The following is a 14,128-nucleotide window of genomic DNA, read 5'->3' as shown; positions in this document are numbered from 1 at the left end:
CTAGCGTCAGCTTTTAGTGAACTGTTAAACAAATATTTTGCTGATGTTGCTCTGTGTGAGCAAATCACAGAGGCTCTCCTGTCTTGAAAACCTGATGAAGGCAATTCTTTTAAACATTTCTTGTGGTGCTTACTGGTTGGTGAAAATACTAATAACTTTGTAAATGGTGGGCAAAATTATCTTCTGTTGTTACTCATTTAAAATAAAGGCTAGGACTTTGGAAGTTGTTTAGGTGATTTAACCACAATTCCTGTTTTGGAATAGGGGCGAGTATTTATATCCCGTGGCAGGAAATACAGCTGTTACAGCTGCTCCACAGGGAACAAGATGAGACCTGAGGCTTATGATCTGACTTAGATGGTACAGTGTTGTTACAGGTAGCTGGTAGCCTTGTTTCCAGTTGCTTATATTTTTGCAAACATTACGTGGGTTGAAATTTTTCAAAGCTGGTGTCTGTATTCTCTGCACATGATGGTTGTTAGGGAAATGCATTTAGTCTGTGCATCTGTCACAGTGATTTTACTGAGATGTCCTGGCATCTCGGTGTCCTAGTGCCAGGGAATTGAAATTTGGAATGAGATTATGGAAAAAATTTGAGATTCGCACAAAATACTATTCAATTAAGTTAAAAGAGTCTTTCTATCAGAGAAAATGTCTTCCTTGGCTTACTGAGTAAAATGTAAGACTTGAAAATTCTCTGTCCAGTAATCCTTTCTGTATCAAACATTATTTTGAGACTCTTCTGACATACTCTCACTTTTTGTTCACTAGTTGATATTTATCAACTGTGTAAAACCCAATTTGATTTTCCTTTTATGCCAGGGAGCATTTGTGCTGAGTACATTGGTCTTTAAGAATAAACTTCATAAAGTACTGAATGCTTTCAGTCTCTGTATAATACTGTTCTGAAATATCCTGAAAACCTAGTTAATAATACACTTACCTTTCCAACCCCTGCTTTAGTGATTAACTCCCTTCTAGAAACTAATTTGCCGAAGTATTGCTTTTTTTACACCCTTAGTCTTTCATATCCCAAATGCAATAGCTGCAAGAGACACCTTTTTGAGAATCTATCCCTTCCTTAAATGAAAATTTTCAGTAAAAGCACTTTCCTTTTTTTCTGATTCACATTCCTCCCGCCCCCCAGTTTTGGGGTGTTGTCACCATGTGTGGAATTTCTTTTTTATGGCTAAGAAAAAGGAGGGCAAAGTATTGGTTAAAATTCTTTTTAAAAAAAAAAAAATAAATTCTACAGATGTAGAGCCTTGCAATTACTTGATAAAATTATTTTCTATACAAACCCTGCTTCATTGTGCACACAGGAGAGCCAGGGTAGGTTTGACGTTGATGTTTCCTAGACTTTAGTGGCTGACTTAATTTTTGTGATCTTTGTGTGTGTGTATAAGTAAATATATAGTCTATTAAACGCACATACATACACTGGTTCTATTTAAGCATGAGCCATATGAATATTCAGAATTATTTGGTGACTTCCTTTGCCTATGAATATGGATGCCTCTTCTAGAGGATTTAATCTAAAGTTGCATTTTAAACTTGCTGACATAAGCCTTAGTTTGCATGCCTTAACATTCCTTTGGGGAGCAAGCTCCCATTATGCACCGAATCTGCAGGTATAACTGCTTTAACAAGCCCTGGAATACTTTTGCAGAGAGGGTACTGGGGCTGCACTGAAATCTGGGGTCCTTTGTTGTTTAGATAACTATGAAGTTTTTATTAGGATGCTTAATGGATGACTGTTGCCTTTAAAACATACTGCAGACCCTGAGAGGTTCTTATGAAGGTACAGTCAGGGGAGAGGACTGTTTCTTTTAGTGTATGTCGACAATTACTATATAGTAGTTTGTCAACTTGATGCTGAGAATCCAAACGACTTAAATTAGCAAATTTCAAAAGTTAACACCTTGTTCCCTCCCCCAAGGCACACACAAGGGGAGAAGGGGATTTTAACTTTCATTAGAGCAAGCTGGAGTTGCTGTTTCTGGCCTATTTCTTTTTTAGTTTGTCTCTCTCGGGATGACCTTGTTAAGAGGTGAAGGCATAAAGAGGTCTGTGGAGGCAGACTTGCAATTTGTGGTCCCAGTGCCATTTTCTCAGCTCCATGGACTGAGTGTTCCTGGGGAGGGGAGGAGGAGAAGTCCTGCTGCCAGCGCCAGGCGCCTGCGCTCGGTTGCTGCACGTACCAGTGATGTTACGTGGGGGTGTAGGTCTGCTGGGATGACAGAGGAAAGGCCGTGGAGATTGGGGCCAGCCTGCTGCTTCCTGAAGGTATCATGCACAGGCCTGATTTCAGGGCTGTTGTGACCCAAATGGAGATTTCACTTAGTGTAAAGCTGAAGTGTGCTGTGTGTGCCTCCGCCAAGGCAGGGGTGCACATGCAAGGGATGTTGCAGAGGAAGATGGCTTCTTCTAAACAACCCAGAAGTTGCAAGGTCCTTTGAGAAGCATGAATGATTCCAGCCTTAAGAAGCAAAGCTATATTTGGTCACATAAGGGAAGGAAGGGCTGTTATTCATTCGAGCTGCGCAAGCCGGAGGGAGGCTGCACGCTGCTGCTGAACCAGCCTTTGTTTCAGCCAGTCTGGTGTAGGTGGTAGGAGGCAGAGAGCGCCACAGCCACTCCATGGTCCACTGCGGGAGGAAGGGTGGAAGATTGAAAACGAAAACACACATGCACTTGAGAAGCTCCCATAACCCTTTGCCAGTATCTTTTGGTTCAGCATTGAAGAAGCTGTTAAGAGCTGCTTCCTGAGCTTGAGGTGTCCTTGCAGGGCGAGGTGGCTGGGCAGGTTGCCTTTAGGTCATAACAACTGGCAGCCCTACTTACACTTTTGTATAAATAAGTTGGAATACATTTATCTCTGCTGGATCCCATGAGAAAGGGCATCAGTCCAACTTGAGAAACACTTTTGTTGGTCATTATAGATTAGAGGTGCATACGTGTCCCTTGTGTGAGGTGCAGGGTAACAACTGGTATTACAGGCACAGTGCTTACCCCATCAACAGTAGTCAGATGGATACAACTTTTTAAGTGGCGCTAATGCTGTAAGGCTTACCAGGATGGTAGTCAGTCAGCTGTAACTAGAGAAGAGTGTTGTACACCTGAATTTTAAGCCGCAAGAAAAAGAGGATTGAGCATATTTTAAAACGGATACTGTGTAATGAGGAGTGTCCTCAGCTGGTTTAGGGATAATGTTTTCAATATTGTTACAATGGGAACTGGTTACAACCTCTGCAATTAAGGCTGGTAACACTTTCCAGTGCTTTATAGCTGAAAACACCGACCAGCTTTGCCAGAATGTGAACCTGTACCATCTGAGGCTTTCGGTGAGTGCCCACTCGCTGCCTTGAGCCACTGCCTTGAAATATTTCAGCACAGTTGGTTTGGTTATTTTATGTTAATGAGCTAAGGAGAAAAATAAAGCTAGGCTTTGTTGTGTTAACAGTTACACCACCACCCCCCCACAGCAGTTTCCTCGAGGAGGCTTAACAGCAACAAAATTCAGAATTGAAACACAAAAGGTTGCATTGGTGCCTGGTGTTGCCGTGATGCCTGCTGCCACCTCTAGACAGTATTTCCTGATTGAATTGGTGAATATAAACATCTAAAAATCACTGGAAACCAGCAGTTATTCTAAATACCAGTCAGGTGGCATTACCCTGGGGACACTGTGGCCGAGACTGGAGAGGGGAGATAGAAGGAAGGAAACAGTCGAAGTTAAGGATTTTGGGAGGCACTGATTTTTTGCACTTACAGGCTGGCATGGAGGGAGGTGCACCGTGTTCATATGAAAGGCTGGTAAAAGGGATTTTTTGCTGAGCAGGGCCGTATTGAGACTCCTGGAGTCTGATTCTTTGATGTCTAGCAACTTTCTGTAACTTTAGTTGTACAGTAAGGAGCAGGTCTACAGTTTTTAAGGCGTATGTTGAGTCAGCAGTTCTGCCTGAAGACATTATAAAGAAATGATAGGATTAAACTGTAACCAAAGGAGGGAAGTAAAATTCTCCTTAATCCTGAAATTAAGGTTTTTTGGCTGTACACGAAGGTAGTCCTGAGCTCTTAATGGTATATGGTTGTCTTTTACTTGCAGGTTCCCTTATGTATTTAAATGAGGCCACTCTCCTTCACAATATCAAAGTTCGGTACAGTAAAGACAGAATTTACGTAAGTATTACATGTCATGACAACCAGTCTAATGATAGATGTCCTTTCAAAAAATAAACAAAGCAACTGGTCCCGATTATGTTTTTCCTATAACAGAAACTAAATAGAAATGGTGACATTGGAGGGTGAGAAGGTTTTAGACCTTTATTTTTTTTTTCCTCAATTATACCTTTTTTGAGATCTGATCAATGTTACCTAATTTTTACCAGGCAGAGCATTAGATTTTTCTCTACACGTGCACCCATACCACAGTGTTGTATCCCAAAGGTCTGTTCCTCCAGGTAGCTTACTTCACCAGTAGAGTAGCTGTTAACAAAGATGGCTTTCTTTCTTCATTATTTTTGAACGAAGCAAACAGGTGCCGTCTTTGACACCTCCTAGCTCAGATGTCCATCTTAATCTTTTATATTGCTATCAAATTGCCTAATTGTACTTAATGAATTCTGACTAAATTACATTTTGTCTTTGCCATCTGCCTGGACACTGACAGCTGTGAAACAGAAGATAGGAGTTTTCTTTCTTTTTATTTCTTTTTCTAAAAGCTGGCTAGTGATAATATTAAACAGTTCTATGTATTTTCTAAGTGTCTTTGTTAAATTAATCAACTTTTGTTTTAGTGTACTGTTCTAAAATGAATTGAATTAGTTAAGCCCTTTTATATAAATATAGAAAGTATAGTTGTTTTCCTTTGTTGCAGTTAACCTTACATAGCAATAAATTCTTTATGGCTCAAGATCAAGCACCAGCTTTAAAACAAATAAATAAAAATGGCCATTTGAATGCTGTTCTGGAAAAATAATAATTAAAAGAAACAAACAAAAAATACAACCCAAGAAAGAGAAATTTTAAAACTGAACTGGTTGAGGTAGGGTAGTATTTAGGTTCATAAAACCTTTCTTCATTGTAAACAAATACTATTAATATGTTGCCCTGAGTAGGTATATTTTCTAGAGGAAAAACAAACAAAGAAACGAAGGTTCAATTTGTATTTTAACTACTTTTCCCTGTAACTTTAAGATACAGTCTGAATCAACACTTCTTACTTTTTGTTTAATGCTGGTTAACAGTATCTGTCTTGTTACTAAAAAGAAAACTAACATTAGTACTTGCAGCTCTCTAAGAGCTCTGTGCATCTGTTTTCCTTCAGTGAAATAAGTGCTGACAATAGAGACATCTGAGATAATTCATATATTGTGTGTGATCCAGCCTTCTATCAACATATCACGATAGTGCCCATGTTTCAGTTGTCTAGGGATATGCTCAGTAACAACAAACCAAATAAGTTATTCAAGCTGAAGGTTTATCTGATTTTCTTCAGAACTTTTCCTGCAAATCTGCTTTTTTCTGTGACTCAGACGCCTGTTCTGCCTTGTATGTAATCTGGTCATTATAACCAAGCTATGAAAGGATTTTTTTTTCCTGAAACCTTAAAAATCTTATCTTTAGTCTTCGTTACCCTAAGGAAGGGTATAAAGTGTCTTGGTTTGAGGTTATTCTTGAACTCCCTCTCTATTAGAGAACATTCGCATTATGTATTTTTCACTGTGGAAGCAGCCGTAGCTGATTTCTCTCGGTTGAATGCTTTTATTGCTTGGCTTGAGTGTGTTCCCAGGCAGGCTCCTGTCAGTCCTTCCTGCTGAGTTGCTTCCATTAGATATTGAAAAATTATCCTCCTCATTGGAGGAGAGTGTGTTATGCTAGCCAGGAGCTTAGTTTATTCACTTTTGAGGAGGAGGTTGTGGTGTCCTATCCTTGATCCAGTAACTCGGACAAAAGGAAATGATCTAAAGAGACTGGGAGAAAGGTCAAATTCAGGACATACTCCACAGCTCAGTGGTTAGGAAATTCTCCCAAGACATGCTTTTTCATAGAAGTTCTGAGAAGATAATTAGAGTAATTCTGTTCCCGTATCTGCAGTAGCTGTAATGTAATTGTAAATTAATTGTAATACTTAGGCTATAGTCTTCAATAGAAGTAGAAAATTGCTGTTAACCACTTGGTTGGATACTAACTAATGGGTTGCTGTTCATTGTTTTCTTCACAGACCTACGTAGCCAACATTCTTATTGCAGTGAATCCATATTTTGATATACCTAAGTTATATTCTTCAGATACTATTAAAAAGTACCAGGGTAGATCACTTGGAACATTGCCACCGCATGTTTTTGCTATTGGTATGTATTGAGCCTGTATTTCTCTTTTACAAAACATTAAATACTTTGCAGTTATCCATAAATTGCCACCTATAACAGTAATTAATTTACTTTAAACTGTTATAAAATAAAAACACTGCTAAAATTGCAAATCTTTTCAACCTTGATATGCAGTTTGAAGAACTTGGAATTTAGCAACCCTGGCAACCCTGTTGTTGTTATTCTATACCTCCAGTGTTTTATGTCTAAGTAGTTTAAATATAATAAATATAATTTACAACCACATAAAACCAGTAAAATTTTAGAAGTGAAGAATGACATATTTATGATTGGCACCATCTTTCAGTGTAGTGATTTCCTTTGCCTTTTGCTATGTTACCAGCACACATGCACTGTTTCTCTTTATATGCGTGTGTTTATAGGCAGAAAGTGCATTTAAACATTATTAATGGGATAAACCTGATTTCATTTGCTTTGTTTAAGGAAAAAAAAATTTGGAAACTACAAATCAACTTTTGACTTCTTAAAAGCCTTCCCACAGTGTTGCATTTTGTTTTGTACTCCGAGGTATAAATAGCTGGGGTTTTAGTACCTGTTGCATAACAAGAAAACTACCTACCTATTTCCCAGTTTCCTTGTCTCAGATGTTACTTGTTACAAAGTGCAACTGAAAGTTTCCCTTTAAAGGACACATTAAAGTGAGATTGGTTACAATTTTGTAAATACATTTAATTCAAGAGATTTCTTTCTAGATGGTGGTGTTTATTTTGTCCTGGATATAGTTGAGTAGGTCTTTGTTCTCAAAGACTTTAAGCTCTTAAGTGTCAGTGTTTGAGGGTGAGCAACTATAATATAATTTAAAGGGAAACAGACTTTAATGAGTTGCAGTGCACTTGATTGTGAAGATGTTACATTTTAATTTTTGTAGCTTAATTTTATGCTTGCAACTCTCCTGAATATTAATATTTGTCATGTTTAATGCATTCTTTTTTAGCTGATAAAGCATTTCGTGACATGAAAGTGCTCAAGATGAGTCAGTCCATCATCGTCTCTGGAGAATCGGGAGCTGGCAAGACAGAAAACACTAAATTTGTTTTGAGGTTTGTGCTTTTGGATCAAATTTATTCATAAAATTTCTTGTATTGGCGCATTTGGTTGACATACAGACAGAGCAAATTGTGAAGAAATCAGTATGTTTAAGCCACAATTCAGTAAGATGCTTCTATGTACACTTTAATATAAGAAATCCATAGGGTTAAACTGAAATGCCGACATGATAATGTACGGAAATGGCTATATATTCACAGAAACCTTAACTCGGTTATAGTGACATCATGTAGTAGTTATGGTTTATGATGCAGTCATTTTGGTATTGCACATCTGGTATTGTGGTAGATAAAAACATAACTAGGCATTTTAACTCTACCTTGCAAGACATTGTTGGTTTTCCCATAAATGTGTATTCCATGTTGTCTTCTCTTTAGTTTGCTTGAGCATCTAGGGCTTTTAAAACTTGATTTTCTGGATCACTGTTGAGATTCTGTAATATACTTTATTCAATCTCATTCAATACGTTAGGGTAATGGGATTGATTTATTTATTGATGTTCATGTATGACCGATGCGAAATCAAGCATATTAAGCTACATGGAGGCCATGTTGCTGATATAAGAGGAAGCAAGGCCGATATATGATTCTAATGTTTTTTACCATATTTGCTTTATACTTTAACTGCTTTATATCACTCTGGAATGCTGTAACTGGAAAGCACTGCTCCGTTCAGTTTACCTGTATTGTAGGTGGCCTGATCATCCAGGGAAGCACAGTTCAGGCAGTGAGAATATGCTCCCTTCCCTGCCTTGTCCCCTTTTCCCAGTATAAATCTTTAATTCCCTTTTCCCTGACACCATGTATCCTCTAGTATGTATGTACAGTAGTGGTATTATCTTCCACATCCCATGAAGAATTGTCATGGCTCTGTCCGTCATACTGCTCTTCTCTGCCCCTGTGCAACCTTTAACAGATAGCTGTAAGAATTACTGCGAGGTGCTGGTAATGACTGTTACAGGGGACATCCTAACTTTGATCCTGCTAAGAGTAAAAAAAGACAGCAGGCACTGGGAGAATATCTCCTGAGGAATACTCTCAAAGGAGGTTTTTCTTCTGCTTCTCAGCAAAGGAAATTCTGATTACATGGTAGGCAAATATTGCTGCTGCTGCTTCTTCCCACCACCAGTCCCCACAGAATCCATGCACAAAGCATCATTGAGTTTTAAAAGCAGAAAGGTTTTTCCCTTGTGTGATCAGAAAGCAAAAGGTACTAATACAGCTCTGTTAGTGCTCCTAATTTTTTTTTAAAGGCCCCATTTTTGAGAACTGTTTTTAACTTGTCCCACATTTACTTGTGAATTTCCAGAAAGCATGCCCTGTGCTGGGGGGCAGGGCACGACAAGTGGGGAAAAGAAAGCTGTGACTTTGGAGCAAGTACTTTCTGGATTTTATTTTCAAATTCTTTTTTTCAGTTGCTAAATTGAATCTTACCTTGATTATGCACCTGCAAATTCCTATCTCACCATCTCTATGTGGGATTTTTGTTAATACTGATAGTTATGAACACAGAAGCTGTATGCGTGGCAACAGTTTTTAGTTTGGGAAATACATATGCAACTTTATGCATTTACTAAGATTATTAATAAATATGGATAGTACAGGAATAGTTTCATTATATTTATTTAAAAGTGTAATTTCTATATGTACATCTAGAAGAAATTTCTGGCATGTCTTAAAGTATTGAAAAAAATCTGGAGTCTGCAAGAATATTCTTGTTTTAACAAAAAAGAAAAGTCAAACTGCATATATTTAAAAAGGTACAGGTATTTGGTACTTGTAATCAATGTGCTTTCCCTGTAGGAAATGGTTAGGAAATATGGTGCACAGACATGCTAAATCCTGTTGAACTGGTAACCTGACTCATGAAAGATACTGATATTTTTATCTTACTTTACAGGTATTTGACAGAATCCTATGGTAGTGGCCAAGATATTGATGATAGAATTGTAGAAGGTATTGAAATTTTTTTAAACTGAATTAAAGGTTCCAATGTTTTATTTTTTTTCCAAATTTGAAATTTCAATCAGCAGTAATTAAATAATAAAAATCTGGGATGGAAATAAGTGTCACACTTCCTAGGACATCATTTACTGGTAGTGTACCCTGATCCTACATTCTGAAAAATGTGTATTTTATTTGTGATTCAATCTAGTTTTATTTAGTATAGTGTCATAAAGTCCTTGATCTAGAAAATGTTTAAGTGTGTGTTTAAGATGAACTTCATACGTATGTGTACCCAAAATTGGATTTTACACGGTACGAAATCTGCAAGGACAAGATTATGTTCTCATTACTATCTGTCAGTACCAGGAAAGAGTAATCCCTCCTCCTCACCATAAAGTTCTCAAAGTCAGATAAAACAGGGAGGTTCTTTTAAGTTATGGTTCTACGTCATTTTTCTGTTATGCCTTTTTTTGTCAGAAAGCATATAACTCAGATTAATACTTTCATTATGTCTATCTTTATAACAGACTCCCAAACAAGGTCAGAAGAGACTGTGTTGATCATCCAGTTGAGCCTCTTTAATGTTGCATGTACTTCCTAACTGAACAGAAAACGACTTCTTGAGAAAATATAAATATCTCAAAAACAAACAACCCTCAGCCAATCTAATAATGCCTCATATGTCAGTTTTAGTCTTCTGTACCATATAGTAGATTTACTTTGGAATTTCATTACTCTGTATTTTCCTTAAAGCAAAAAGTTTTACTTTTGCTTTGAATTTTCTGTTTTCAAATTCGAGCCACTGGATTATTCAAGAGAGCTACTGCAGGCTTTAATCTCTTGTTGCTGTAGGTTTGCTTAAACCAATTCCTTAGTGAAATCCACTGTGTGCTAAAGGAACTCAGAAAGTGGCCAAGAGTTGGATAATGCCTGACACAGTATGCCATGAAATTAATGGGTACTTGTAGGTATTCTTAGAAAAGTTTGTTTTTTTCAATATAAAACCGCATCTGATGCATGAATTTTGAAGCTTTTTTGGGCACAATTTTAAAGATCACGCTTACAGCATATGTATTACTAGAGGAACCTTTAACCTATCTGAAAGACCTCTTGCAGTTTGTTTTTATTCATAATCTTTTCTTCAAAACTGTTATTATGTAAAATACCTGAATAGTTATCAAAGATCTCTTAAGAAGTCATTTTTGAAAGTCAGATTTGCATTTTCATAACCTTTATTTAAAAAATGAAAACGTGGTCAAAACAAAAAAGTTAATGCTGATGATGTCCTACTAAAGGATGCGTATTATGCATAATTTATCCAAACATTGTTGTTATTCCTTTGTTCTTTAATTTTTGTAGGAGCAGATTTGTAGATGGTTGCCAGTGGAGTTTTAAATCTGAGTTTCTGCTCGCTTAGCTTCCAATGCATTCTTTTTTACTGAAAGGCCTTAAAAATTCTTGCTGAGACTTTCAATGGTTGATTGTTAGTGTGATTCGGTACATCATTTTTCTTTGATCTTCAGAGCTAGGAAATGCAGTCTTTCAGAGGCCTTGTGTTACAAAGCTACTAAGCACTTTCAAACTGCTTGAACTGTGCATGATATGTAGATATATGTGTGTGTATATATATATGCTTCAGAGTGCTGCCACTTTTTTCTGTATGGGCTTTAAAGTGCTTGAAAAATGCAGCCAGTAAAAAATAAAATCACTCAATCACTTAATTGACCTAATTTGAAAGGGCATTTGCAAGTTGTTTTTGAAATCAACACACTCTGCTAATATGTTGTTTTATTCCCTAATCAATCTAACACGTTGCATGCCTGACATTTAAATGGCACTTTTGTCTATGGGTTAAGTGGGTAGTTTAGATTTTATGAACAACTCCTCACTGGGAAGTGTCAAATTGTGTGTTATCTTGTATAGTTTGTATATCAGTTATTTACCTACTTGCTGTAGAAGAACATCACTGAATAATTTTGGTGTTTTGTCTCTGAATTTCTTACAGTATTGATTCAAATGCTTTGCAATGTTATGTGATATTTAACTATTTCATTTTAAGTTCTATCACAGTATATCCAGTACAATTTGCAAAATTGATTTCTAGTAGGTAATATTTTTCCTTCAATTTTCAAACCTTATTCCCAATAAGTTCACTGAATAATCAGTATGCATTTGTTCTGTCTTTCTTTTTGATAGTCTAGTAACCAAATTTTAACACTTCAAAAATTTTAAATTTTTAAACAGCAAATCCCCTATTAGAGGCCTTTGGAAATGCAAAAACTGTTCGCAACAACAACAGCAGTCGTTTTGGGAAGTTTGTAGAAATTCACTTCAATGAAAAGGTACTGGGATTTTGATACAGATGACTGGGTGATGATATTTTGCCATAAAATGGTAATGCTAGACTGGAAGTAGGCTGAATAGACTTGTCTTACACCATGTGGCTACTGTCCTGCTATACAGATATGATTTGTATTCTTACCACCTTGAAAGGAAAACCAAAGTCACACAGCGCTGTGTCACTACTGGAAAAAGTGGGTCAAGTCATTAGGAAAATTGCTTCCAGCCACAATAGAATAAAATTTGTTCCCTTCATTGCAAAAAAGCATATTAAAGAATAACTTACTTGCTGTTAAGTATTCATGCATTCCTTTAACGCACAAAAAAGTGAGCTGCATTCTAGAGATAAACAGGTATAAACATATTATAATGCTTTAATACTTTAAATGAATTACTGATGTTTTTATGTATTTGTATGATATTTTGGGACCTCACATTAGTATTATGTATGTGACAGAAGTCATAGAATTGGGTTTTGTCAGAAGTACTATTTTTTGGGTGTAGTTTTGCATGGATAACGTATGTATATACACATTCCACCACTAAGGATGACTGTATAGCTGTCCAGTGTGTCCAATTTGAAGACTTCTGTTGGCAATACCTGTAGAGATTATGTACGTGCCGGCTCATCTTTCTGACTGAGGATGTAAAAATCCTTGCAGTTCCCTCCTGCAGAATTTAAGCTCATCACGTGGTCTTGAGCTTGTGGTCATCCCTTGGTTTTGTAACTAAACTTCAGATCATTGGCTAATAGTTTAGATAGTAAATAAACTCCCTCTACCCTTAAAGGAATTCGGTTATCTGTTGGTTCAGTTCATGTTAATAAACTTGTGGAAAGGACCCAAATTTCTACTTGGAATGATGCATTCATGACCTGTCATCTGTCAACACTTGCATGGTGTTTCAGACTAATTGCTTCAGCTGAAGCAAATAGCACTCAGGGTATCTTCAGAAACTGCTTAAAAGCCTGTTTCAGCTTTCCAGGGCAAAATCAGTCTGTTTATTTGAGCCCCTTTTTCACAAAACTTCATTTTGTGGTGACCTTATTAGGTCTGATTTCTGAAAGGAATATTATTACAGACTGGGGCCCTCTGAATGAGTGAATGACTGAATAACTGTAGTCAAATTTATCAGTCAGTAAATCCTTCTTAGTTGCTGTAATGGCCATAAGCTCAGGAATTTCCTTGCTATTAAGATTTGTCTAGGCACGGAATTTTATCGTAGGCCAGATAACAAAGGGCTTTCGAAATCTGTGTCAGAATTCCACCTCAGAAAAAAAGTGCAAGTGTTTGAAATAAAATGTTCACTCATAATTAGTCTGCCTAAGATGTTGTCCAAATATGTATTCTTTAATTTTAACCCTTCCTTCTCCTTTGCAAGACTCTCAGTGAAATGCAACTAGAGAAAGTTGTAATGGCATGGTAATGGCACTTACTGCCATCCAAAAAGTGTAAGCGTGGCTGTAGCAATGCTCTTTGCAAGAACTACTGGGATTCTTCCAAGGATTTCTGCTTGTTAGGGTGAAGCAGACCTTTCTTTTAAGAGGAATGCATGCATATGCAATAGACGAGCCGGGGGGAGAAGTTATGGCAAAGGCAATGGTTTCTTTTCTAAGCTTAATATGTATATTAGGTATAGATACATTTTAATTTACTTGGGAGCAGTGTCTGTTGAGCTAGCCATGATCAGACAAGTGGAATTGAAAACCTGTGAATCTCAAATAATCAAAAAAATATTCAGATAATCAGAAAAATATTTTTTCCTCCTAGAACTCAGTGGTTGGTGGATTTGTATCGCATTACCTTCTGGAGAAATCTAGGATCTGTGTGCAAGGCAAAGAAGAGAGGAATTATCATATATTTTACAGGCTTTGTGCCGGTGCTCCAGAAGACATTAGGGAAAAACTATATCTAAGCTCTCCTGACAACTTTAGGGTGAGTATCAGAGTTAGTGTTTGTAAAACCTCTTATATTGCCACGCATTGATTTTTTTTTTTCATATAGATCTTATTAAAAATCTCTATTTATTATCTTTGACAGACTCTTTCCTCTTACAAAAATGAGAAGATTTTTTTGTTAAATCTGTTTGATCCTGCAATAAAGCTGCCTGCTGTTTTTCCTTACTGGAAGGTTTCCTGTACTTTATGTCTTAAAATTGAGGAATCTTTGGCTGTTTCTAGAAATGTACTGTTGTGTACCCAGCTGCTAGTAATGTTGTTATGGGCTCTTCTAGAGGTGTAAAGTGTGAATTTCTTGATTGTGCTCTAACTGGGGGTAACCTATCTTTTAAGTCCTGAAAACTGCATTTATTTCTTCCACTTCCAACCATGTGTTTAGGAAGATGTAGCTGTTGTCCCATGATGCCCTCTTAAATTATTCTTCCCTTATGCTTCCCACCAAG

General features: G+C 37.0%; 1 protein-coding gene across 6 annotated transcripts in view; it reads left to right on the top strand.

The window, feature by feature from the left end:
- Window positions 1–14,128, top strand: part of MYO6 (myosin VI) — a 116,002-nt gene that overhangs the window by 41,006 nt on the left and 60,868 nt on the right. For all 6 annotated transcript variants that reach the window (XM_064447775.1, XM_064447777.1, XM_064447772.1 and 3 more), the window contains 6 exons: window positions 4,109–4,182; window positions 6,227–6,356; window positions 7,330–7,435; window positions 9,342–9,397; window positions 11,633–11,730; window positions 13,498–13,662. In XM_064447775.1, coding sequence (XP_064303845.1) covers window positions 4,109–4,182; window positions 6,227–6,356; window positions 7,330–7,435; window positions 9,342–9,397; window positions 11,633–11,730; window positions 13,498–13,662 — 629 coding nt within the window. The remainder of the gene's footprint in view (window positions 1–4,108; window positions 4,183–6,226; window positions 6,357–7,329; window positions 7,436–9,341; window positions 9,398–11,632; window positions 11,731–13,497; window positions 13,663–14,128) is intronic.

Source organism: Phalacrocorax carbo, chromosome 3 (genome assembly GCF_963921805.1).
Source record: "Phalacrocorax carbo chromosome 3, bPhaCar2.1, whole genome shotgun sequence".
Lineage (NCBI taxonomy): Eukaryota > Metazoa > Chordata > Aves > Suliformes > Phalacrocoracidae > Phalacrocorax > Phalacrocorax carbo.
Note: the sequence above shows the minus strand (reverse complement) of the source record. Positions and strands in the feature narration are given on the sequence as shown.